Below are 27,414 nucleotides of genomic sequence, written 5' to 3' on the forward strand. Positions count from 1 at the left end.
GATGAAACACTTCTATTGTTCCTTTAAGAAAAACCTTACTAAAAAGACCTAGCTATAAAACTGTGTGATTGTAAATTTGTAGAAATCAAGAATTATTTTTCCTTTAAGAAAAACCTTACTAAAAAAGACCTATAAAATTGTGTGATTGTAAATTTGTAGAAATCAAGAATAAATTTCTTAAAAATCATTGCCATTTTCACAGAACCATGTGCTGGATTCGTATGTGAACCACCTAAAGTGTGCCAGTTGGCGAGTCAGACTGATCGTCGGCCTGTGTGTCGTTGTGCTGAGACGTGCCCCGACACATTGAAATTTGTCTGCGGAACCGACGGGGCAACATACAGTAACTTGTGTCGGCTTGAAATGGAGGCTTGTCGCACGATGCGTGACATTCGTCTTCATCATTCCGGAAAATGTCAAGGTATGGGTTTCCTTCACTTCAAAATTATTTTCAATATTTGACGAAAACAATCTATAATATTGCATCTTTTATTACAACATTTTTGGATGACTAACTATCTTATTCTTAACCCTCAATTCTCCATAATGTGCTGTATATTTGCTTGTCAATTGTGGATTTTATGATATATATACCATATATGTATATATGTATATATTATTTTTTCTTCAATAAGATTTTACTAACACTGAATGAGAAAACTTTCCCCTAACAAAGTGTTTTAATTTTACTTATATATATATAAACTGCATCAGAGGCTACCGTCTTTTCACATTTTCACTAATTTGCCAATCATGGTTACACAGACTGCCCACTTGAACATCACAGCTTTCAGTAACCCCTGGTGTTGCTATTCAGAAAGGGCATCATGATATTTCCTTAACATTTAATGTTAAATCTTGGGTTACCTGCGGGCTGTGGTGTGTGTAATAAGTTATTAATCCGAGGGCTGCAGCCAAACACTGATCAAAATTTAAATCACATTAGAAAAAAAATTAATATTTACATGTACTTGATAATTGTGCTGGTGTTGTAATTTAAGTATAAAGTATGAGTTTAAATATGAGTTAACTGATGTAACCAACAGAATAATTATGGAATTTGACTACCTTGAATTATATTTACCAAGGTAATTACTAAATTGCTATTTTGGCATGCATGCAAATACATTTTTTGAAATTGCTAATTTTCTTTAGAATTGAAAAAAGGAGAAAAAAACCCAAACAAACAAAGCAAAAAACAAAACAAAAATCATCAAATTCAAATTAAAATATTGAAAATCATAAAGTCTACATATGAAGTTTGATTGACATTTTTAATGTAGAACAACACCAGCTATTAATTAGTGTATTTAATTATTCTCAATCTGTATTAGATCAGTATTATTTTGGTTGCAGTCCCCCTTACACTCATGTCCATGAATTATCTGTTTGATTCGGCTGTTTTAACTCCCCCATGTTCTCAGTGTGCCAGGGGCTGATCATGGGGCTTATGCTTATTACGTTTATAAACCATTTTTTATCAAAACAATTTTTAATATTCTAGAAAATTTTTTAATGATATGCTTTGCTTTAATTGCTTTGGTTAAAAAAAAGCAGATAATTCAATTACAAAATGTAAAACTTCCCACTAAATGTCACTGTAAATTCACAGCCTTGCTTATACCCTTCCAATAAATGCACGACAGGTTGTACTTAACTAGATCAAAAGATTCTCAATTTAAGTAATTCTTAAAGTTGTTAATAAGAACAATGGCCTATAATTTTGTTCCATCGACATTTGTAGGTGCACACATGAAGAATCCATTTGTTTATTCCTGTCACCTGTTAATAAATAAAGTTGAATATAAAAAATAGCACTGCATTAAATTGGCTCAGGTATATTTGACACTGTATTCCATAAATAAACAATACGATTATTTAAATTTAAGACAAGTATTCATTCCCTTGATTATGAAATAAAACACTTCTGCCATTTGTTGCTTTAAGATCAATTCCTTCTGAGGAAAAGTCACACAAATTATATATTTTTCCTGAGAATCAATTTTAGCAATAGCTTAAACAAAAAAAAACATATTGAAAACACTATTTGTTAATATGTAAGAACAACGTTACTTGTTTGAAATAGTAAGTTTCTAACTGTAACTTTAAAAAGGCACATGCATATTTAAAACTCTGTTTTCTAAACAAACAAAATTCATACAAATATATACATGTGTGTACTTGTCTTCTGAAATTGAAAATAAATGAATAGAATTAAATGAATATAATTAATAAATAGTTAGAAAATAAGAAAGATAATTATGATAGAATTACAAATTTACTATTAAAATCATTTTGCACTTTGGCGCAGTGATAAACTATTTATTAAAAAAAATATTGAAATATTTTGATGATTAACCACTTAATTAAAAATAAAATATGACTTTAAGAATTCTACAAAAGTTGGTGAATTTTGAAAGATATAGTATATATCAATTAACTTATAAAAATAAGAACTTTGAAAATTTCTTTGAGCCTAAATGATAATTCAATAAATATATAACAAACTTGATGGAAGTTTTTGGATATAATTATAAAAAAGTAATTTGAATTAAATTCAGATTCAAATGCTCGAAATTGATATTTGTAGCAAGTAAAATCATACATTAAATTAAAAAGACAACAATTAATTACTTTAGATTAATCAATTTATCAATAATAAATATGGATACATTTTAAACTTTTTTTAAAAAGGGGAATAAATATCATCCATACTTAACAACGATAAAAAATGTCCTATTGCAAAGGAAACTGCTTCAAAATGAAATTGAAAACATTACTTGAAAGCATGAACAGACTTATCAAAATACATGTTGTACGTGCCTCCTAGTTCAGCCACTGGAACTGTGAGCTATAGACTCCGAAGTCCGAAGTTTGACAAGAGTACAAATTAACCCAACTTACTAACCCTTCTCTAGCGAGCTACTAATCCTTGCATTTAGTGTCTAGATCAGTCTGGGGTCAAAGGTCAAATCTCCATCCACGTAATATAAAGTGTCTTATATGTGTCATGTCACATGATATCAATTTGTCTAATGAATTTGATATTGATGTGTGAATATTCCGTTTTGATAATTTTTTTTGCGTTTCAAGAATCTTATGTTCTATATTATTCTGTGACTCATTCCATCAAAAGAAGGCAAGTCAGCATTTTTTTCATTTGAGAATAACGTCGGAAAAGTACACAACGTGGCACATCTTGGTTTTATGAATAGAATTTCCATGTGAGATTTTCATCGTTGAGTTCCCAGACTCGGTCTGATCCTCTTGAGTATCGTTTGATCGGTTGTGTATGTGTATTTTCAGCAGTAACGGGGCCCAATGTAAACATTGTTGTTCAGGACGAAGTAGAAGCATATCAGGGTAAAACTGTTCAGTACAACCATGTCCAGTTTCCATGGAAACAGATAGGCATGACTGTTTTCAAAAAGAAAATCATGCATTCTCATTTTAGTCATTTTCTTTTATTAAGTCTAGATCATTATTTAAAGACTTGAATATAAATAGTCACAAATCATTTTAACCTTTGAAAACTTTGAAGTTAATTTTAAGGTTTTTTTTCGGAAGCAGCCATGTTGATCTGTGTTGCCGTGGAAATTCCTCGCTATTTTGTACATCTGTAGAAATGCCCTCTACCGCAGTAACTTATCATTTGTGGGTTTGAGTCTCCTGTTACTTGAACATCCTCTAGTTCTGTTCTGTAGTAATTCCTTCCTCAGTGTTCATTCGCCAATCTAGGCCAGAATTTTCCATAAAACTTGTGTAATATGCGCATCATTCTCATTTGTGATATATACTATTTAGGACTTGATATTTCAATGCTAAAACATCTGGTAAATTATTGCATCAAGGCATAGACAAATGCGGCTAAAAAGGACATTTTTATCATCAGGTTTAAAACATTTGAATAAGATATCAAGTACATATATCGGCTTCTTTTATACTCATTTTTTCATTGTTTTCCCTGTAGCACGTAATCTAGGACTACAATCTAATTTCATGCTATTGTTGTTAGAATGAATAGATCATTGATAATATATGTTTTCATACCTTAGCATTCAGCTATTTTTTGAATCTAAGATTTTCTGGCTTAGTGTACAATGGCTTAAACTGAATCCAACTTTCTTTCGTGTGAGATACATACTTTCGTAAATTTTGTAACAAAATCTTCCTGAAGTTTATCTCAGTCAATATCTACCTCACCAAAGATGAACAGTGATTCCATTCAATTATTGTTTTACTCATTTTATGAAAGTCAATTTGTGCAAATTTTTTTTTCAATTCAAAATTGCAACACTTAACAGTCGCAAAAGAAGGTTGGTTTATCGTGACAACCTGAATCTCTGAAAGCTTGAAATAAACACATTCTATTGTCATATTTTAACATCGTTTCTTATTCTCAAATATACTCTGGATTTGATTTGGTTTTGTTCAACTTCAACAGGACATAAACTAAAATATTTTAGCCGCCGATTTGTTGTTACAGATGTTCACCCTTCAGTGCACATTGTGATCGTTAAAATGTTACATTCTTTTTGCGATTACTACAGATGTACAAAAATTATCACTAATGAGGAGCAATTTTAATTGGGAATGAGACACACTGCACAGGTTCCCCATAAGGTTTCTGAGGGGAGATAACTCTTCTGATATAATCAGGGAAGATAACTCCCTCTCCTAAACACCAACTCGATCATATTTTAAATCATTTTCATCTGACATCTTCAGAAATTAAAAAATGCTACGCTCTCTATGATAAAATGACACATGGTTATGGAAAACCATCAGGGAGGGTCATTAATTCATTTAATTCCATTTGTTATATAAATCATGCAGCAATGTTTGTAATCAATATCTTTCCATTTTTTCTCAAATATTGGGTCTGGGGAACATGGGTATTAATTTTCAATAACTTCCTTCAGTATCAAACTTTCGATATGGAAAGCATGCCTTATTTCTGGGAATACTGAATACCTGTTAAAACAGTTTGGTGTTTAGTTGAGTTGCTGAGTAACCTTACCGGGAAAACAGTAGACAATATTACCTGCACAGTAGTAGATTTTGTGTTCGTCTAAAATATGTATATGCCAATGATTTCATTGCAGATTGACAAGTGAATAGTTGAATTTAATAACATCTTTCTCACATTATATGGTGCTACATTAAAATTTAATGGTACTTTAACAGTCCATTTCTTTGTCAGACTCTGTAATATAGCAGCACATATCTCATCATTACATCGAGAATGTACGTTCTCAGTTCTATGAAGGTACAAGTCCTCAGGGTATTAAAGTTTCAAAAATGGAAATAATTCTCTATGTATTTAATTTTGCTGCAGGACACTTGACAAATGTCTTTCCTTGGATAATCAATTTCGGAATCTCTTTTAAGAATAAATTTAATTTTTTATTTTTTTTTTAAATTGCAAATGTTCCCAGTGCGTTCACAGATACTGAATATGCTGGTATGAATGTGAATTTGGCTTCTTTATTGATCTAAACATCGTTAAATGGAATTTTAAGTATTTAAGCTGACCTAGTATGTGAAGCATTATGATGGCACCCTGAACCCGTACTTCTTCCATCTACTTGTTTTAAAATGTAAACAACAATACTTAACAATTTTTTTACAAAAATATCACTTTTAGTGGACTAACAGAGAAATGAGAAATGCAGGCCCATCAAGTCTCTTCTTTCATCATATTTGTAACAATGAAACATTTATGAGTCGGTTCAGAAAACAAAAATCACTTATCAAACAATTGGAAAATGATTTGTCAGCTTAAGGTGGAAAGGTTATAATTTGGTGATTTATCAATAATTCTCTAGTCTAGAAATGGATCTTCAAAATCATAGCTCCAACTGGTATGCCACTGGAGTCAGCTACTTAGTACTTTTTGATTTCGATTTATTCTTCCTAATATTCTTAGTATAATAAAGATGCATTCGATATACATGTTACTTTATGATCACATTCAGACAAATTCATTACAAGTTTTAAACATTATACCTCAAAAATTCATATACGCAATTAGAGAATTGATATGCAATTTACGTATCACATCATTGATTGTTTGTTTTCTGATAAGCTTTCCCGAATATATATTGTCTTCCCTTTACTGTAAAAACTCAATACAAAGGATACTTCTGATGTACATCAACCACAAAGTTGTTGCTAGACCGACCATATAGTTTTTACCACAGAGCACTAAGGTTGAGTAACAAATATCTACAAAACATGCTGGAATTCCTCTAAAACAAAACCACTCTGGTGCAAAATGCGTAGTAAAGATTGATAGCAGGCAAACTTGCTGAAGTGTTGACTTCCATGGCTTCTCCACACTATTTGTCGACCGTTTGCATGCTGCACGCTAGCGTAGATATATAGTCTCCACTAGTCTTGGCTGTTGTGTGAGAAACCTTTATCTCTTAGCATGCCACTCTACTTTAGTACTGGAGCTTTTAAACATGTCTTTTTGTGCTTGGCGTTGTGTACTCAATATCAATGCATGCCACTAACAAATCCAGTCAGCTTGCAATTGTGCGTGTTTTTTATTATTATTATTTTCTTTTTCTTTTTATCATAAAATTAGTACATCATGTATTACCATATGAGCATATAGACTATCAATTTGATCATAGTTATGCTTTTAATATCTTAATTTTAGTCATTAAATTGCGATTCTATTATTATTGATAACAATAATTCATTAACATAATCCAATTTTCCTTGTTACTAATGAAAATAATAGATGTTTGTTTTTTATGTATGTTCTACCCCCAAAGACATTGTGATTTATTAGTGAAAATTATATAGTTTGCAGAGTAAAATTTTTTGTCAGGACATATTTATATTAGTTTAAAATTGTTAAGTTAATAAATAAATAGATGCTTTTGTCAATTATTGTTTATTTTCAATCAAATGTATGATAATGTTAACAAAAAATCAACAAATTTAAGTTAAAACACATTGATCTAATCATTTAGAATAAACGCAAATGTAAAATAAATGGAATTATTCCGTTTGTTTTTGTGAATCTTAAAAACAATATCTGTAAAGTTTTTTTTCATATTTATTTACCATTTATATGTGCATGACGACAGTTATCTATAACGTTAACCTACTTGAATCTATCTGGAGTTTTCTGTACCGTTCTAAGGAACAATAAATTACGTTAAACTTCAAATATACATCTCCCTTAGGACTAGTAGATTGTTTTTGCTGTTATTGATTTTGTTCATGATGTAAACTTTATGGGCAGTTTTCATGCTATTAAGATACTGGTATATAGTTCAGTGTGTGTGACCTTCATAATATAATCATTATTTATTACGGTTTATTTGTCATAATTTACTTTGAAACAAACATTTTGATGCCACCTACACCATAAAGTAAAGGAGATTAAAATAGGTACATAATTTACAATGGATTTCACATTTTTTTCGTCCATAAAAATTACAGCTGTACCTACAGCAACCAGTTCCTTTTTAATGTTTTTGAGAAAAGGTGTGCATGTACAGTATTTCTATTGTAACTTTGTTTAGTCATTTTTAACAAACCTTAAAAATAAATACATCTATATTTTGGTAAAAACTGTCTCTCAACATAGGTAATCTAGAATATTTTGCCAGAAAAATTAAATTGGAATCTGAAATGTAGACATTTAGTCATGAAGAGAGAGGGCATGAAAACAAATTTTTTATAATTATCTTCTTTCTTTTCCATTTAATATATATTTGTTATTACTATTTTTACATATGTAATAATATTTATATAATAAGAAAATAATAATAAGTGTTGAAAAATATTTACTAGTTCAAAAAATCTAGGTTTCTCGATTATTATTATTTTTCAAGTTTTTGAAGAATTTAAATATTACTTAAAAACAAATATATGAGGCACTACATTACAATAAAACCCCAATTCACAGAATTGAGAACGTAAAACAATGATTTTGCAAAAGAGCTTCCAATAGATTCAAAGTTGAAGTCAAAGGGTGAAAGAGAAGCTACATTACTCGAAGGACAAGCATAATTTGTATTTGTGGGCTTTCAGGCACAAACCCTTGTAGGAAAATAACATGTGGATTCGGTCAGGAATGTACAATCAACAAAAACGGACTTGCTAAATGTCAGTGCCCTTCCCCTTGTGAACCAATTGTACAGCAAGTCTGTGGCTCTGATGGTTACACATATGACAACGAATGTGAGCTGAGGCGAGATTCATGTCGTCAGAAAAAAAATGTGGAACTTTTCCATCACGGTCCATGTGGTAAGTCCATAACTTAGGCCTTAAACGGTAAGTCAGTGTCCCATCTGAATTTTAAAGAATGCGACAGTTTGCAGATACTACACGTTTGATGTACTGTTAGAAAACAATTGAAAGGACTTGTGACCTTTGCTAAAACATATTGCAACTTAATCTTGAGACTACATCCTTTTGTGTGGTTTTGTAATGACGAAAAGAAAGCAGAGGTCACACTGGTCTTAGGGAGAAGTCATTTTTCTAATGAGGGGTAGACAACAACAAAAAATTGTATAAAAGATTATAACAATGAATAGCTATTTATCATTCTTTCTATTAATTTACCTACTGATCTTTTCCCCAAAGGTACGGGGGAAATTTCCTGCCGAGGTTACACTTGTCATAACGATGCTATCTGTCAGATGAGAGGAGGACAACCGTCCTGTGAATGTCCTGTCTGTTCTGAAGAATTTGAACCCGTATGTATTTTGAGCTCATCTTGATGAAAGAGTTTGATGAATTTGAATAGTGTCTGTTCCATCATCTTTTAGTCAGTTAGCCTTCATTTCTATAAAGAAAACCCGAAAGAAAGAAAAAAAGAGATCCTTTCCTTAAAACTTTTCAAGGGCATCGATACAAAGTGATATCGGAAAACCACCTCCTACATTTTGCACATCCTTCAATAGCTCTCAATGTTATTATATGTGACTATGAAATTGAACACAATAATCATAACCTTTGAATATCTGTACAGGTGTGTGGAACAGACGGACGGACATATCCCAATGAGTGTAAACTTCGTCTCACCAACTGTGATGAACGAACAAGTACACAGATCTGGCATCAAGGCAGATGTAGTACGTATATAAGTCTTACTTCAACTAATCTTAATTATATTATAGATAAGTAAGAAAGCCTTTTTAATAACTAATATGTTTTTCCACACTAGATTATGTAATATTAATGTGTTGATAGCTTTCATAGATTTTACAGGTACACGACTTACTGTGTTTTAGAAATAGGCACAAAGCTCTAATTTAATGACTTAATGTATTATACTTGTGCATTTGATAACTCTTTTTCTTACTTTTCCTTATATTTTTATACTTTTCTGTTTCAAAATGACTTGAAGCTTTAGTTTAATGATGTTGTCATGATACATTTAATTGACACTCTATAAAAATTATTTCATTGGCTTGAAATTAGTCTTTAATCAAATATATGACTTGGAAAAATAATTACCTGCGGTGTTTTAAATTTTACAGAATTTCTGTGTTGTTAGACTTGACTTGACACTTATTTTAACGACCTGTAAAAATATCTTTTAAAGTAATGGCTTTGGCAGTAAATCTTATATATACATAAATGAAATATGTTTTAATGAATAATTTGTTCAATAAAACCCAATTTCATTGTATCATTAGGTATTAATAGCTTTGACATTTAAACTTAATGACATAAGCTTTAATGTATTAAATGTTTTAGTCCTAATTTCAATTAAACCTCTTTCATTTGATATTAATGGTTTTGCTTCTAAACATTAATTATTTTATTTTCAAATGAATTAACTGGTTAAAACTTTAATCATAATACTTCGATGTGTCATTAAATATTAAAGATCTTAACTCTAAATCTTAATGACTTGGTGTTTAAATGAATTAATGATTAGCCGTATTTCATTGGTCCATTATGTCATTTAAAGTAACCAATTGTTTAAAACACTTTGACGCTTGATATTCTGATGACGTTCTCCGTTACCAGGCATGACTGAACACCTTATTAAAAATTTAAAAAAAACTTAGGCATTAATTGCTATATCTTTAAATGTTAATTTAATAGCTCATGTCGTTAATGGCTTTGACACTGTATATTTTAATGGCTCGTTGTGTTGGTTGTAGTCCATCGCCGGTGGGTGAGTGGCCAAGGTAGGTGTCTGTAGTGTTGGTGGTAGGATATGCAGTAGTTGTTGTGCGGCATGTCATTAAACGCTTTCGTCTGTTGTAGGGGGATGTGGGGACCAGGACCCGTGTGAATTTTATTCTGTCTGTGACAAAAGCAATGACAGCCCAACTTGTGTCTGTCCAAGGGAATGTAAACAGGTAAATGACATTCATTTGGCTGTAGATTTTTTTCCATTATATATAATTCACTAATTCCAGAGATAGTGAAAGTGAAGTTGGTTGAGAAGAATAAGTCTTAACCTTAAAATTCATGTAGAAAATGTGGAATTGTATGAATTTCCACAACGTTTTATATCATTATGACACCATTTTCACCAGTATAATCAGTTTATTCTTATGATACATTTAATAAGGAAGTTTGAAATTATATTTAGATTTGTCAATTTGGGGAATCTTATAAAATGTAATCCAGAATGTATTTTTCTATCCTGCATATATGCAAATTGTCCCATGGAATTTATGCTGTACATAATCATTCTGAATCAATTTCAATGATAAATAGTGCGTCCACTAAAATATTTCCTTATTTTTTTATTTTTTCTTTATGTCTTATCTAAATACTCGACCCTTTCCATTGAGATGCATCTAACTCATTTTGTGTGTTCTAATAATTCAAATGGTAATGCATGTATCATCAACCTCAGATTGTTAAGGTCACAAAGAAACACTCGCAAGTGCCCTATCCCAAATGCTGTTGTTTTCCAATGTATGCAATTTATTAGATCCATCATGCATCATGCGTCATCCATCGTATAATTTTTCTCCATGAAGAATTTACATGTCCACTTTTTCCCTCCAAAACCACCCGAAACCTGTCAGAGGCTAAATTGTTAAGAGTTAATTTGCCTTTTATTTTTGTTACCATATGTGATTTAATTTTGCTTTCTGAAAAATCAGAACCAGGTAGCGAAACTATGTGGATCAGATGGTAAAACCTACAGGAATGAATGTGAGCTGATGTTAGAATCCTGTCGCCTCCAACAGCTCATCATTGTGGCCTCCATAGGCGAATGTGGTAAGTAATATAAGGTAAAAGTGTCATCGTTGTACAGCTGTGGTGGTCGTATGCAGTGAGTGATATCTAGATAGCCTGAGAGAACAGTTGTAACAAGACAAGAGAATGTAGATGCTAGACAGACCGGGACTCGAAGCCGTGTCCACTGAACACTCCCTGGTCGCCGAAGAAAAAATTAGGCCAATTCCACTACACAGATCCCGTACGAACGGTGACCTAAATTGACCAAAGCCAACTTGCGTGTTACATTGGTTGACCAATGTTGAAATAGCATGTCAACCTTACATGTAAACTTACGTGTTTGTTACATGAAACAGCATGGTTGACAAAGAATTTTACATAGGTTTACCCACTCTCCTTTTTTAAATTCCCCTCTTTCAATACACAGGATACTCTTATGCTACCACCATGGGAATTGTATTGGGCGTCAAATATGTTTTTCACAGGACACCCAGTATATTTGTACATTGAGAATATGTTTTTATTTCCAAACATTATCGGCTTGACTTCTGAAACCAAAACACTTGTATATATGAAATCATTGTGACACTTAAGATTTTCTGAGAAAAGATGATTTTACCTATGTTTTGTTCGTTCCTTTCAGATGATGTTTCATGTTCGGTTATAGTTACACTTAACTTCAAATGAACTGAAAATGGAAACAAAATTTTATTGTGGATTTTTCAGAACTTTGCAAAGGAACCACGTGTAACTTTGGTGCACGTTGTGAAAATGGTACATGTGTCTGTCCGCTGACCTGTCCGAGAACGCTGGAACCAGTGTGCGCAAGTGATAGGAAAACATACGAAAATGAGTGTAAAATGAAACGTGCCGCCTGCGTGCAGAATGTCGACTTGTATGTGATGGACAATCGACCTTGTGAAAACGAAGTTGATACCGTTTACTCTGGAGGTTTGTACAAACAGGGTCGTGTTCCTCAACTAACTACATTATAATCTTTTAGAAAATTACAAGGTGGAAATGGTATTTTTAAATTTTCAGAATGTTTCACAATTTTTTTTACAGATCTATACAGACATGTAAAGTTATAGGTCAAAGAAGCAATATAAACTATAGTATTCCGGATAACACAGTTGTGTGAGGTTATATATATTGCAATGTTACAAGATTGTACATTATTTTTGATTACGAAATATCCGAAGGACTGCTTTTATAATAGCCATAGATATTATCCCACTTCTCAGTAGCGATAACTAATTTTATGATAAACCTAAATAGTCTATATTAAAACGTCTAATAATATTTGTATTGTGCGATATTTAAGCGACGTGGCCTTTTTATATAATTCGTGGTAATATTTTATTTTCAGTTTGCTATTCATCAGAATTAAAAAAAAAAATCAGTTTATTATCAGAATGATTTGAAGCAATCATACGTACATTGAGTGTAAACTGGAACAATTGCAGTCTTAAAACTTACCTTTTATGCAAGAAAGAGATTGTGTTTCCGTGTATCATTTAGATTGAATGCATTGCTTACCGATGATCTATGTCTTAATAAGCATAGTTGTGCCAAACATGTATACAGCCTTCTAGACGTTATTGATTATTCATTGTTTTGCATGAATTTGAATTATAGTTTGAAGCATGTTATTTTTGGTTTACTACAAGGTTTTCAGTGCATTCCATTCCCCAGAAGAAGTCTTTTCACATATTTATCATTTTCTTCGAAATATTTCCAATTAATGTATAATTTATATGGGGAAAACTCATTCCCTAAAAGGGAAGTATCATGTAATCTATATAAAAACACAAAACATTTTATGATTCAAAAATCTTATTCTCTAAATCTACCATTTAGATGCCAGTCACGGCTTTTCACGACAAAGATTATTTAAATTCCCATCAAGTAGTCTTTGTATGGATAGTTTGAAGAAAATTAAACATGTATAAAGACATCAGTTCCACTTGTGTTTATAAATGGTTGATATCTGCATCTCTCCTGCTAATTAGTCTCAGGTATCAGATTCGAGCTTTTTCTATTTTTTTCCATGACGTGGAGGTAGTTCTCCTTTAGTGTTTAGCTATTTATCTGTTTAAATGTCATAAATTAGGAAAATGAAAAGTAAAACTAGGAAATATATTCATGCTAGTCCAAATTGATGCATCTTTAAACCGGACCCCAAGAACACAACTCTCCACTTCTGGAAGAAAAGAAGACGATGCTTGATTTTTTCAGACTTGTCAGATATACAAAGAAATTGCAGAAATCAACTTGGTTCTCTCATTCTCTTGGGTGTGTTTTGTTTTGTTTTGTTTGAAATGCAGGTAGCTTAATTTGGTAACAGGTTCTGATTGGAGGGGAGGAGTTTGGATGAGATTCCATGGTTACTCCGACCACCCAATCAGATTGCTGGGAGGCGTGGCTTGGTTTTGCATGCTGTCTGATTATTGGTACAGGTGGGTCAGGTGACACCCCAGACGACATGCCAGTCTGTGACGAGATCTTGTGTAAATATGGCGGGGAGTGCCAGCTGAACGAACAGGGAACGTATGCATGTATCTGTAACTTCAACTGCCAAGCAGTCAGGTAAATCCAAAATTTACATTGTCTAACATGTTATCACCATCTTTATTCATTTCATATCTTCTTTCATCTGAAACACTGTCATCTATCTCAACATGTTCTTGCCACCATCCTTCATCTCATATCTTCTTTCATCTCAAACTATGTCATACAATAGTATTGTTTTTTCCCAGCATATTGAATGTGGTCAATTTCCTTTATAATATAGATTATGCAACAAGAATAATTCCTTCATATGTTTTGGTCAACTATTTGTCTCATTTCTTCTTTCCTCTCAAATTTATATCATCGATTCTACCTTGAATCTTTTAAGATTTTCATGATGTAATTCCAAGTGTTACGTATAGCCTTCTTTATAAGCTATATAACAAAAATACTCAGAAAAGATTTGAACTGTTACCAGTCTTTTTGTGGCTTTCTTTCTTCCTAATATACACTTCATCTAAACTCATTTATCATTCATGGAAGTATGAATTCTTTTTAATTCTGTATTCTCAATGTTATCCTTTCTTACACAAGTTTCCTCTGTCCTGTATATTCCATTTTCCATAACGTATTCTAGCTGCATCATACACAATGAACACCTTAAATTAAAACATCCTTGCATGGTTTTTAATTTGCATCCAAGTTGATAAATCGAGTAAAACTTCATCTTCTGATTTTGCATAGCGGGGTAAAAACAATGGCATGATTGCGCATTCTGTCATACATCTACTAAATCTACTAACTAAAATGTTTAGGTCTCATGAGACAAAGTCTCAATTGACCTATTCTACTCGCCTTTTGTCCGTCATCGTCCGTCATGCTTCTTCTGTCGTGTGTACGTAAAAAATCACATTTCAATTTTTTCAAAACTACAGAAGCAAATTCAATGAAATATTTCACAAACAGTCAAATCACGATCGTGTATTGTATGACCAACATCACCCGATGACTGGGGAAGTGCCAAAATGGGTAAAATTGACTAGAATTTCAAAATCTCAACGTATTCTATTGTCTATAAAAATTGAATGTTATGGTCAAAAAGATCAAATTAATTATAGTTTATACTGGGATATATAAAATAATTGATTTTTTACTTACTGCAGGAGCATGATCTATGCATGGGTCTAAAATGGTTTTTCACATCTTTGTTTCATTCTGTATCAGAACTCTGGTGAGCGTTCAAGCCCCTCTGGTTATAATACATACACAAAATGTCTGAAAATGAATACATAATTTCTTTATCCTTGATTTCTTATTCATGTACTGTTCAACAAATCATCCACTCTTACTAATTATCAGGGAAATTTCCAATTCTTACTAAAATTATCGTATTAGATTCTCAATATTTAGATCTATACAGATGTTTTCTGCGTATTCACAAAAATGTCTTATTATATAATCACATATATTATACACATGTACACGAAAATTATCTTATTGGTAGGAGTATCAATATTAGATCAATTATATTTACTGGACATTCTTTCGAAAAACCTCATAAATATAATGCAGACCAGGCTACAGGAAATATCACAAATCAACTAAACGCTGCGCCAATTGTCAGTTTAAGTGACCAAGGTGTCTACTTTTGATCTGTTATACCAATTCAAGTGTCAATGAGAATGTTTTCTTTCATGTCAACTTTGATCCATTAACAAATTATTTTTTAGAAAGATAGCTTTATAAAAAGGGCAAAAGTTCCATTAGTAGGAATAATTTATTTAAACCACACACATATTTCATTGCATACACGGAGGGTTAACCTTGGCTGTCATAGAACTTTAATCTAGCAACAAATACATACTTTTACAATATACATGTCCGATTTACTCTGATTACTACAGGCCACGATATTTCTTACTTTTAACGTGTCAGTAAAGTGTTTCTATCTTGATTTTGTTTAAAGATCTCCTGTTTGTGGTTCTGATGGTAGGACCTATGGAAATCTATGTGAAATGCAATATGAGGCGTGTCAAGAGCAAAGGGAGATAAGTCTAGTCTCAAATGATGATTGTATTGGTAAGTTAGTTTAAACTCGTACACACCAACCAGAGGTCTAAATGATAATTTTGATGTGTTAATAATTTTTTATTAATGTTGTTGAGGTATGACTGTTTGAAGGTGACATAATTATGAGAGTTTATTATACCTATAAGCATGTTAACAATATCAAACTGAAATTAAACTTAGTATTTATACTCGGTAACTGTCAAGGTATTATAGTATATAACTAATCCTAATTGATGTTTGGGTTTTTCTACCAATAAAGTAATAGGATAAAAATTCCAATCCTAATTGGCTACTGAGAATTGCAGTGAAGTATTATTGATGCCATCTTGGTTTGAACTGTAAAATAAATTTGTGGCTATATCAACTTTTTAATAGAATGATCTGTACAGTTGAGAATGTATTTTCAATAAAGTTTTACAAACAATACCATTCCAGTTATTTCAATCAAAAATGTTCTATCTAGTAAGTGTCTGTTTCAATGAATTTACAAAATGATAAGAAAAAAACTTAGATCCAACTTCGCTCTACTAATGTCAGACAGTTGTTAAGAAAAGATAATGCTGTAAATTTTATGCGTGTTTTATATCTGTATTGATAGACTTCACAGAAGAACCCTGTGATGGTAACCCACCCTTGGAACCTCCGCACCCGTTCGAGTATACATGTTCCTCCACCATGAACAACTGTCCACCGAATAGCTACTGCCATGCACGATTCGGCAAATGTTGCCGAGAAGGTACATCACCTTGCATTCCACCTTTTTGGTTATTAATTTTCTGTTTAATTTTTTTTTTCCTTTTTTTCTGAAATTTTAGGAAGTAGTTTGAATTTTGTTCGACCTTTGATTGACCTTTGACTGACCTTTGTTTCTGCTACTCCTGCACCTATATTACTTGTATACTCTTCTGCTTTCTTCTCCTGTAGTGATTTGAATTTTTGACACCTTTTTACAAGCTGTGAATGATTATTATTTACTGAAACAATTAACTATTTCATGGAAATAAGCAAACAATCCAAAGCCCGCTATGTTATAAAGTATTATAAAATGATATTATTAACATGAAAAATGTGCCGTATAGCCATTTTTTCGAAGTTATAAAATAAGAAAATAAAAAAATGCGGCTCACGAAATAAAAAAAATCATCCTTGTGGAAGTAACCAATTGTACAATAATCCTTTCTTTTCTTTTCATGTTATTAACCACACACATGCAAAATCGTGTAAATATACATATCTTGAATAGTCTTTAGATTTAATGGGAATAATTAATAGAACAGCGATTTGAATTTCATCATACTCTAATAAAAATGATACCAAAGTTCACGATAGAACTGCTAAAATCACTTTTGTAGAAGTTTGAGTAGCCAAAAAGTGAGAGGCACATAGCTATAGGGTTGTTTAGGAAATATTGATTATATTTGGTCAGTTAGTAGGGTAAAGTGTTAACATTATTTCCATATCAGCAGAGTTGTCAACGTCTAAAGATGACAAAGGTGAATTTTTTTACCAAAAACTTGCTCAAAGTGGGACATTTACGTGATGCAATTTTGTCATGTAAACATATATGGTTACATGCAAAATCAAACTACGAAAATTACCGAATCTTTAAAAGTTGGCAATTCTGCCTTAACAAAGTACTGATTTATATCGTGTTATATTTTTAGCTAGAACATATTTCGTAAATTGTTTTTTATCGTGATTCAGTTTGTCTTCCTTTGAATGATCACCCTCTATATCTATTTTTACCATTTGTTGGTTTTCACCCGATCTTTATTTTCATTTTATACATGATAAAACTCTGATTGCATTCATACAATGTAATGACATACAGTATGGTCGCCGAGAACATGATGATCAGCCCAAGATCCACCAAGAGACCACTTTCCTTATTGTAAGTATGACCACAGTTATCTCTCTTGGGATTCAAAGTTTCCCCTGGGATCAGCTAGTTTATCTCATTTTTGTAATAATATTAGAAATAATATTTCATCGCAGAGTCTACTGCTGCTTTTACGGTTAAAAATTTAAAAAAAAAATATATTAAAAAAAGTGAATTACTGGCTAATGCTTTCCCATTGACAATATACATATACATAGCTTGATGAATAGCTGTGTGATCAAAAGTTTCGCTTAACTACTTGTCAGCGTAGCACTTTTGTAAATAATCAAACTATAATATGTAAAAGATATTTAAAGGCACATCATAAACTTTTAGATTTTTGGTGTGATCTTTTGGATAGATCAACTCATGTACTATTGTATAGCAATTAAATTTCGCGGATAGATTAATTTTGCGATGTTCGTGATTTTACTGAAAACCGCGAATTTTAAACACAAGCTTAATATTCAGAAATTCATTTATGTTCCTAACAATTCAAAGAATTATAGAAATTGGTGATCGCGTAATTCAACCTCCAACAAAATGTCCCGTACAGAAAACCGTGAAATATTAACCCCGCGAAGTTACAGTGCTATACAATATGCAGTGTATTCTACGGAATATTTAACACATGTTTCACTGAAATATTTTGATGTCCTATACTTATCATCTATTTATGTTCACTTTTCAGATGATTGCGTATCAAAGGTTTAATATGGTTTAATATTTCCTAAAGGAAACGTACAAGCTACCTGCAGATAATTGCATGGTCCATGATTTTTTTTATGAATTTTGATTTTGTATTTTTTTTTTACGTTGCCACCTTTTGTGCTTAATGAGCATGGCTAATCATTGTCTTGTCTTTGAAGTGACCCAATCAGTCAGCGAATTATGATCCGTCAAAAGAAATTTCGAAATTAATTTTATGGGTTTTTTTTCATGCAATATTGTATTACAAATTAATTATAGTATGGTTTTTTAAATATTTGTATATTTATAGAATAGAAAAAAAACATGTTGAGTATAAAAATGACTAAAGTTTTATATTAATAATTATAACTGCAAATCGAACTATATACTTTGGGCGATCCTGTACAAAATGTGAAAAAAACATGAAAGCATGTAGCACTTTTCTGTCATATTTTTCATTCAGGAAAAACTACAGAAAATTATATTTTGCAATTTCATTTTGTTTAATGATGAAATCTTCAGCATTTATTAGGAAATTAATACAAAAATACGATAATTTGATAATCAATTAGGTATTAGATTTTAATATTGTTGTCGGTGTTGTATCAATCACACTTCACTTGGTGTTTTTACACTATCACGTGTTTGTGCTTAATATCTCCTTTAAAAAGCGAATATTTTAAAACTATAGCTTCATTGATGTTGCTTAAAGCAGCTATGTGAAAAAAATAAAGTACATGAAATGGAGCCTAGTTCAATTGAAGACGTTAGGCTTTTTTGACGAGAATCCATATAGTCTTATTCCAGTTATTGTTAAATTATCCCTGGATTCTGTTTCTGTTTTGTTAACTTGGAAATTGATACTAGAAGAGTTAATTTTGAGTGACAGAATTTGTTGACTCGAGAGTAAATTCAGTGGAAAGAACTTCAATCAAATCATATAATTGCCGCTGATAGGACTCAAAATTATGCGTAGCCAAAAAGGAGAGAGAAAAACGCTTTGATATAGGAGGTTCATTTCACAATAAGATTTTTATGACACCGAATGTCAGTGAAAAAACGCGGGAAACAATTAAAACAAAAAGAAGTACAGGACTAAAGTTAGTGGCAATCGATTGCTCGTACAATCCCTTGTTTGACAATGCAACAAAAAGGGAGAAAAGGAGCAAAAGAAAAAATGATGGTACACGAATAATTCACTTACCTAAAGTGTCACGTAGCTTGATTCACACAACCATAACGTTGCGGCTAGAATGCAAATTGTAATGTTCTATTATTATTTAGGTGACCATTATAATACTGAAGTGACCTATAAAGACCTCTATTTACAGCGGATTGCACCTGTTACGAGAAGGGATCCATCAGTATCACCTGTAATCCTGTAACACGTGAATGTAGCTGTAAACCTGGAGTCGGAGGGAAACAGTGTAACCGCTGTCTCCCTGGTTACTGGGGATTAGCTCTCAACCAGGACAGTGTCGGCTGTGTCCGTAAGTTTGTTACTGTATGTTTTTCCACATCACTCATTTTCCTGCTGAAAATTCTTTCCAGCTCTGAATCATATTATGTCCTAGTTTTTCCATATCGCTCATTTTTCTGGTGATTTTTTTCCAAAGCCGAAACATGTCCTGTCCTTGGTTGTTCCATATCGTTCCTTTTTCCAACTGTAAATGTTTTTGGGTGGCGAAACTATATGTCCAAGCTTTCCCATACCCGTCACATCTTGTTGCATCGATCAAACTTCACTAACAGCTTGGACTTGTATCTACAGACATTTTAAGTTAAAATTCACGATTGAAGAACTTTCACTTTACACCAGTTTATTCTCTGAATGGTCTTTTGGACTTAAAAAGAAAGTGATAATTGATTTCCATACAGTTAAGAATTGCCAAAATTATTTGTTTCAAATGTTACAAAGGATTTCGCGTTTTACCTGTTTAGCTTGCAACTGTCACACCTTGGGGCGACTTCGCGGAGACTGTGACCAAAGTACAGGAAAGTGCTTTTGTCGGCCCAAAATACGCGGATCAAAATGTGACCGCTGTCCGAACGGCAATTTGATCGTGTCCAGATATGGTTGTCCAGAAGGTAAGTCATGTCCCCCATATCTAAGTGTGCAAAGATGATTTTCCATTGACTTGGGTAGAACACATTATTTTATGATTTAAAATACCCGATATATGTAGCTAGCATGCTATATATCCATGTTTCAAAAACAGTTACTAAAACATATTTTCAGAAACCTGTCATTATAGTGATTAAAACAATATAACTTGGGATAATACTCTACATATTAAAAATAGTTCTTTTTAAACTTTAAAATAAGTTAAAAAGTTTTGAGTGCTAAATTATAAAAAACATTCTTACAATCCAATTTGTTCATCATATACCTTTTCATGTATGATGATTTTGTTGCAACATTGAACCATTTCTACAAACTCTCACATACTTTATATTGTTAGATCCAAATGTGTTGCCTATCCCGAGAACATGTCGAGAGGTGCAGTGCGGTTTTGGTGGTACTTGTGTGGAGTTTGATAACCGAGCCTTCTGTGACTGCGAATCGTTACCTTGTTTCGCCGAGGACTGGCCACGGTCAGTGACAGTGTGTGGAAGTGATCTAAACACATACGAGTCCGAGTGTGAACTAAAAAGGAATGCCTGCAACCAACAAACAAACATCACCGTCGTGTTCACCGGCGAATGTGGCATCCGTGAGTATACTGCAGTGAGATATGCATTGGAATTATTGCATTTGTAGTACACATACTTTAAACATTTGAGCTTGTAGTGCTCATTGCGTTCAGTAATTTGATTCAGTGAGGTATCACCATATAATGAAAGTAAGAATAACATTAGCTTACCCAGAAAAATTACCATGCAGTCAGCTACAACACCAACCACCTGATCACATCAAACATTGACATTGCATACTTGAATTGCGATCCGTCTGTTGACCACTGTTAATACCATACAAATAACACTAAAACAAAATGCTGATTTTGTTTTTAATTTAGGAAGGAGAACAACCCCATCGCCGATTATGAATGGTCATCCCCGCCGAACGCCCCACTACAGGGCCACCACACCAACACCAGCACAACACGAACGGCCGCGCAGTAGTTATAAAACAACTCGCCATGCTGGGCATCCCCCTCCAGAGGCCAGCCATGAGATGACACGGACAACAGCTAGACCCGTGACCAACCCTCCACCTCTTGTAGAAGGTGGGTCTAACTATACCAGAAGACTCCATCACATATAGCAGATGAACACTCATAAAAAATATTCATAATGCATGTGACCAGTAATTTAAGAAATGTGTTGACTTTTATTATTTTGATATATATTGTACACATGTGTCTAGGGAACGACACTTCTGATTTACCAGAGTAACGTTCCTTTCTGACGGAGTGAAACGAAGGAAAGTAATTCAGATTGGGGACGACATAGGATAATTTTGACGTAGAACCCCAAGGTTGATATTCCATGAAAAAAACGTGCTTACCAATCCATAAAATGATAATTGCAGCCGAAACGTTACACTGACCTCTTTAGATGAGAACTATACTGAATTCCAAAATGAGTTTCAGTATTTCATTACTGTTATGTTTCAGGTAAAATCTTGGACATTTGCTTAGATGACACATACTGCAGTGTCCAAAACAGCCATTGTCACCTGGGAATATGTACGTGCTGGGAGGGTTACATACCAACATTGGATAACACTCACTGCTCAGGTCAGTCGAAGACAAGATACGCTATAGACACTTACTCAGTTTGGTTTATAATTACTCAAAGACGCCGTGTGACATTTTATGTCAAACAAAAAAATACGGTTTTGTCGTTTCAAATCCAAGAACATTCTTTAAAAATCGTTGTTGTTGACCCTATGTTAACGTTCGGTATGTGTAGCATTTCAGTTTCTATTAATTGAAGACATTTACTTCACTGAACTATATAAAGCTTTTTTTTACGTTGCTATAATTAAGGACATACAGATTGTCAATAAAAACATAATACATAACTGAAGTGTCAGGCTTAGGTCGATCAAACTCTTCTTGCAGAACTTCTTTACCAATAGTGCTCGCTTGATAATGCTTGGCAGTTCTGAAGTTCAAAACAAGATTTTACTCAGAGGAGAATCTAGTTTTCAATATGACTAATAATAGTTGTCGACAATACATTCACTTTTTGGTAATTCTTGCTTGATATAATAGCATTTGAGTGAATGTTAAATTTATAACATCCTCTGTGGATGGGATTTTAAATTACTCCATTTTTGTCACACAGAGGTGAAGCAGGTTAAACCCGGTAATACTCGTATTCATGACCAATCAGCCTGCTCCATCAACCCTTGTCGTAACCAAGGGTTATGTGTCCCAGACGATCTCCTTGGTTACCGGTGTCTTTGCCCTCTAGGTAAAACTGGACCCAACTGTAAAAGAGGTCAGTGCTGTTTTATCATGACATGTTTATTCGTTCCTTGTGCACAAATACCATTGAGATAGTTTATCATTCGATTTCTCTCATCTTTGAGCTAGGATTTTTTCGTGAATCTTGAGGTGTTAATTTGAGCTCGCTATTTGTATGCTAATTACATGGAGGTTATTTTTCACAATCAAGATTGATATTGCTCTATTTTAAAGGCCCACTACTTTTCTGAAACGACTTTTCATTTTTAAAATGGGAATGTAAAACGAGATCGATGATTTTGTAAGAGTCGCAAAAGTTATTAACTTACTGTTAATACTACACTTATCATCATCTTCTGAACAATATAATTAAAATAAATAAAATGTTAATTTTCATAACGCGGGTCGTCTTATGTTTCCCGCCGTCGTCCTAAATACCGTCCGGTAGTTGAATATCACTGCGGCAGACGGCAAAACAGCGAAATGAATCTCCACAGTTATCATAAATTACGCAGAAAATTTTGCATATGTTTGGTGTTGTTACCTCATCTTATGCCATCGATATGTATGTTCTTATGTTATTGATGTTTTCAAGAAACCTTTAAATTTTGCACCGGAAAGATATTGCTCTGTTAATAAGTATTGACTGGATTTCATTAAATTCTATATTTAGTACTTGAAAAAAGCCGGGAAAGATCACCTCATTAGTTTCTAACCTTACATTACCTGTTCGATACGTCTGATGCTGTTATCCTTGTTCCTCATTTATTATAGATGCGATTATCTTTGTCCCCTCATTTATTACAGATGCGCGTATCCGTGTCCCCTCCTTCACGGGGATGTCCTACATGTCTGTGACGGAGATAAATAAGGCCAATGACGACCTCACCATTGAAATGAGTTTCCGGTCCCTCAACACCGACGGGCTTTTGTTATTTAGTAGTCAGTTTGCAAATGGTACCGGCGACTTTATCTCCATCACGCTTGTAGACCAATATGTAGAGTTCAGGTAAGAAATGTGTATACAAATATATATTCTTCAACCGATCAAATGGTAGCACAGCCAACGCGGTTCATGTTAATGTCGAAGAACCCCGGAAGGGCGAAACAGGTCAAAACACCCCATTTACTACCATTCCGTTTAGTATTAAGTGGAACAGACGCAGTAGATGTCAATTTCTAGATTATTGCGTTACTTACCTCAGCTGATATTTGAAATTGAATAAATTCTAGAAACACTCCTAACACTATCGAGTTTATATAATATTCTGCACCAAGTAGTTCAAGGTAAGAAACTATATGTGGACGTTTGGGTTGTAGGTTCGACCTTGGTAGCGGTATTGCTATTATTAGAAGTTTGGAGAAAATTCCTTTGAACCAGGACTGCCATGTGATTGCCAGTCGCTTCGATCGCGAGGGGATGTTGATTGTGAATGCTTCTCCTGGAGTTTCCCAGATGAGCCCAGCATCGCTTGTCTCTCTGGATCTGAAAGGACCACTATACATTGGCTTTCTCCCCGAACATGCAAACCTGTGAGTTTCATTTCTACTCTGATATAGTTGGTTTGTAATACAGTGACTGTCGTGTACGTATCCTTGGTATCGCTGGATATTGTTGTAAAATTTTTGTTTAATCATTCGACCTAAAACGAGAAATTAAAACGACTGTAAGTGTATCCATATCACAGACGTGTATTTAAATTTTTTATCATTTCAAGTACTTGTTATACATTGTGTACAACTCGGTTCGGAAAAGTATGAAAAGACTAAACAAAAGAGTATCCACAGGGTGAATATTAGCCTTTTGTGTTTTCGTCGTTAAAGTCGAGCTAATAGTTTGTATTTTTTCGATTATGTATACGGTATCATACTAGTCATCGGTAAAGAAGGGTCTGCTGTGATATTCCCCTATTCTTATTTCAGTTACTTTGAACACGTCAGTGTAATTATTCTATTCTTCTTCCAGTGGCCTAGAACGTGCTGGTGTAGATGTGGGGTTTGTGGGCTGTGTAATGACCCTCCAGGCTAGTACATCCCACCTGGCTAAAGTTTACGATCTGACATATCCCCAAGTTCGCCCAGACATCTACGAGGCAAGGGATATAGGTATGAACCCATAATATAAACCATTGTTGTCGTATCAAGTGGTATGCAATAAGATTCTGATAGTTGATAAGTCCTCAGCTATTTATCAAGCCTTTTGGTGGAACTATGTATGTCTATGATATTGCCTCTTCTGGCAATTGCTAGTTTTTATCCATTTTACTTTTTCTTAAACCTCGTAAGTTGCAGTCTTTACTCTTCACGTTCATGCAGCATAAGTTCTGTTCATCCACTAGGTGAGTGTGGACAGAATCCATGTTCTAGCCTACCCTGTATGCACGGAGGGACTTGTCTGATGTCGGACGCTGAGATTTTCACATGTCTTTGTGAAGAAGGATATTCAGGTAGGTTATATAAATAAAACATTAATTATAGAGTTTTCGAACAAACGGATAAAATATGAAAATATTGAAAATTACTTATCTATCTGTATTTGCTCTTTCTAGGCAACAACTGTGAAATCGTTTTGAACCCATGTGTCAGTGCAGTGTGTCAGCATGGGGCGACATGCCGTCAGACACTGGAGGGATACGAGTGTGTCTGTCCCGACAACCGGGAGGGGGAGTTCTGTGAATATGGTATGGATAAGATGTCATTTAAAGAGAAAGTAACTAGAGTTGTATTTTAAATTCTGTAAACGCAAAGAAAGTGATAACAATGCCAATTCCTTTGATCTCCAGTTTTAACATATTCCCTTTACTTTTTGATATCTTAATGTCACTAAAAAGAAATAAACTTGTCTTTAGAACTACAATGTTGCAGCTATCTAAATATATGTGTAATCAAAGCAAGTAAAACTATAACAATGCCTTTGTTCTCCAAATACATCATTTGTACCGTATTGATGTCACGACAAGGCAGCTAATTCCCAAAGGTTGTAATGATGTATTTACGTTATCTTTTAGAAAAGTTACACAAGATATTTGTGCCCGAATTCAACGGTAGTTCATACATCCAGTGTCCACTCGGCGATGTCAGTAGTACCGCACTTTCTCTTAAAGTCTGGTTCATGACACGAAAGCCTAACGGTGAGTGATATAAGAAACGTGAGGATTATGCTGTCTATATTTAAGCATAATTCTGGACAGCAAAGACTAACGGTGAATAGGATAAAACATTGTTAGAGCACCAAACGGGGAATGATTTAAGTCAAAGTTTGGTGGTATGAGACACGGAAGCCGAATGTTGAAAGAATCATTGAAAGTCTGTCTCATGTCACACATATAAACCTATCAAATAGCAAGACAGCATTATTTCCAACTGACACATCCATTTTTAAATTCAGAGAAGTCAAGACTAGAATGTTTGAAAATGACACATTCAACTAATCAGTATGCGTTATACCTTATGAAGTAACCCTGGACATATGATCAATATAATAGGTAGTTGTTTTCGTTGCAGGTGTACTGATGTATGCTAGTCAGTTTTCCCGCGGACTAGGCGACTTTGTTTCTGTGAACATAGTGGATCTACACATTGAGTTCAGATTCAACATGGGTAGCGGAACTGTCGTCATCAGGTGAGTCTTGCCACTAGAGATTCCTGAGTTCCTTTAGAATGCTGGATTACCATAAACAGATAAAACGTATCTCTAAGCACTGCGTAGAATTTGAACTTTTGAACTTCCGATGTGCAAAATTTTGATTGTCTAACTACTTGATTGTCTAATCCTGTTCCTTTTGCTTTAGGCGAAGAATGAATTATTTTCATGGATTTTTTTGTTTATGCCCTATAACTTTAATATGTCTTTAAATAAAATTCCAAAACTTTTTATTTTGTAGGAGCGACGAGAAAATAGAAATCAATAAGTGGCATGAAGTGTATGTCCAGAAAGTTGACAGGGCTGGGACTCTTGTAATTGACAGTAGTGAAGAGCGACAGACGATGGCGGAATCCCAGGTCAGTATGGTTTCATCGATCGTGCAAAGTATCACTGTTTCTACGTTCAGTTCAACTTTATGAGAAACGATTGTTCTGATACAATTTGATTTTCCAAATAGCTTTATTTCATTTATGATTTTCATACTAAAATTGTTTAGATTTTATTTTCAATATTTATTATCATTTTTTGTCATTCCATTGCTTCTCCAGGGCGGACTAACAGAGCTGAATCTTCAAGAAAGAAATCTGTTCCTAGGAGGTTTTCAAAACAACAACACTATCCCTGCTGACTCTAACATCCTGTACAACTTTACTGGCGTTATACAACGGGTAGGTGGTCAGCAAATTTTACATTAAACCTCATCATGATCAACTGTCAGCCTCGGAGTCTATTGTAACGTTTTGGATATTTTTATCTGTCGTTGATTTGTTTTATAACCAATGTGATGCCGTTAATCCTTTGTCTGGATAGATTTCACTATGTGACCAATTCTGATATCGAGTCCATATATTCCTTGTATTCATTATACACCCATGCACCCCCGCAACAATTGCCGCGGTGGCCGAGTGGCTAAGATTTCCCGAAAAATCACCACAATCCCACCAGGTGGGCCGAATCCCATTTGGCAGTTGACCGATACTGGTTCGATCGGTGGTTTTTTTCTCCGGCTTTCCTCAAACAAT

At 33.6% G+C, this 27,414-nt stretch overlaps 1 protein-coding gene across 2 annotated transcripts in view; it reads left to right on the plus strand.

The window, feature by feature from the left end:
- Nucleotides 1-27,414, plus strand: part of LOC138318926 (agrin-like) — a 177,008-nt gene that overhangs the window by 144,569 nt on the left and 5,025 nt on the right. For both annotated transcript variants that reach the window (XM_069261744.1, XM_069261752.1), the window contains 26 exons: nucleotides 203-421; nucleotides 3,307-3,363; nucleotides 8,056-8,271; nucleotides 8,611-8,723; nucleotides 8,999-9,101; nucleotides 10,249-10,343; nucleotides 11,103-11,220; nucleotides 11,908-12,132; nucleotides 13,641-13,770; nucleotides 15,659-15,771; nucleotides 16,361-16,498; nucleotides 19,663-19,821; nucleotides 20,273-20,419; nucleotides 20,794-21,045; nucleotides 21,349-21,558; nucleotides 21,949-22,071; nucleotides 22,625-22,780; nucleotides 23,554-23,755; nucleotides 24,067-24,279; nucleotides 24,713-24,852; nucleotides 25,086-25,193; nucleotides 25,296-25,427; nucleotides 25,755-25,877; nucleotides 26,251-26,368; nucleotides 26,631-26,748; nucleotides 26,941-27,060. In XM_069261744.1, the coding sequence (XP_069117845.1) occupies nucleotides 203-421; nucleotides 3,307-3,363; nucleotides 8,056-8,271; nucleotides 8,611-8,723; nucleotides 8,999-9,101; nucleotides 10,249-10,343; nucleotides 11,103-11,220; nucleotides 11,908-12,132; nucleotides 13,641-13,770; nucleotides 15,659-15,771; nucleotides 16,361-16,498; nucleotides 19,663-19,821; nucleotides 20,273-20,419; nucleotides 20,794-21,045; nucleotides 21,349-21,558; nucleotides 21,949-22,071; nucleotides 22,625-22,780; nucleotides 23,554-23,755; nucleotides 24,067-24,279; nucleotides 24,713-24,852; nucleotides 25,086-25,193; nucleotides 25,296-25,427; nucleotides 25,755-25,877; nucleotides 26,251-26,368; nucleotides 26,631-26,748; nucleotides 26,941-27,060 (3,848 nt within the window). The remainder of the gene's footprint in view (nucleotides 1-202; nucleotides 422-3,306; nucleotides 3,364-8,055; nucleotides 8,272-8,610; nucleotides 8,724-8,998; nucleotides 9,102-10,248; nucleotides 10,344-11,102; nucleotides 11,221-11,907; nucleotides 12,133-13,640; nucleotides 13,771-15,658; nucleotides 15,772-16,360; nucleotides 16,499-19,662; nucleotides 19,822-20,272; nucleotides 20,420-20,793; nucleotides 21,046-21,348; nucleotides 21,559-21,948; nucleotides 22,072-22,624; nucleotides 22,781-23,553; nucleotides 23,756-24,066; nucleotides 24,280-24,712; nucleotides 24,853-25,085; nucleotides 25,194-25,295; nucleotides 25,428-25,754; nucleotides 25,878-26,250; nucleotides 26,369-26,630; nucleotides 26,749-26,940; nucleotides 27,061-27,414) is intronic.

Source organism: Argopecten irradians, chromosome 1, assembly GCF_041381155.1.
Source record: "Argopecten irradians isolate NY chromosome 1, Ai_NY, whole genome shotgun sequence".
NCBI classification, from domain to species: domain Eukaryota; kingdom Metazoa; phylum Mollusca; class Bivalvia; order Pectinida; family Pectinidae; genus Argopecten; species Argopecten irradians.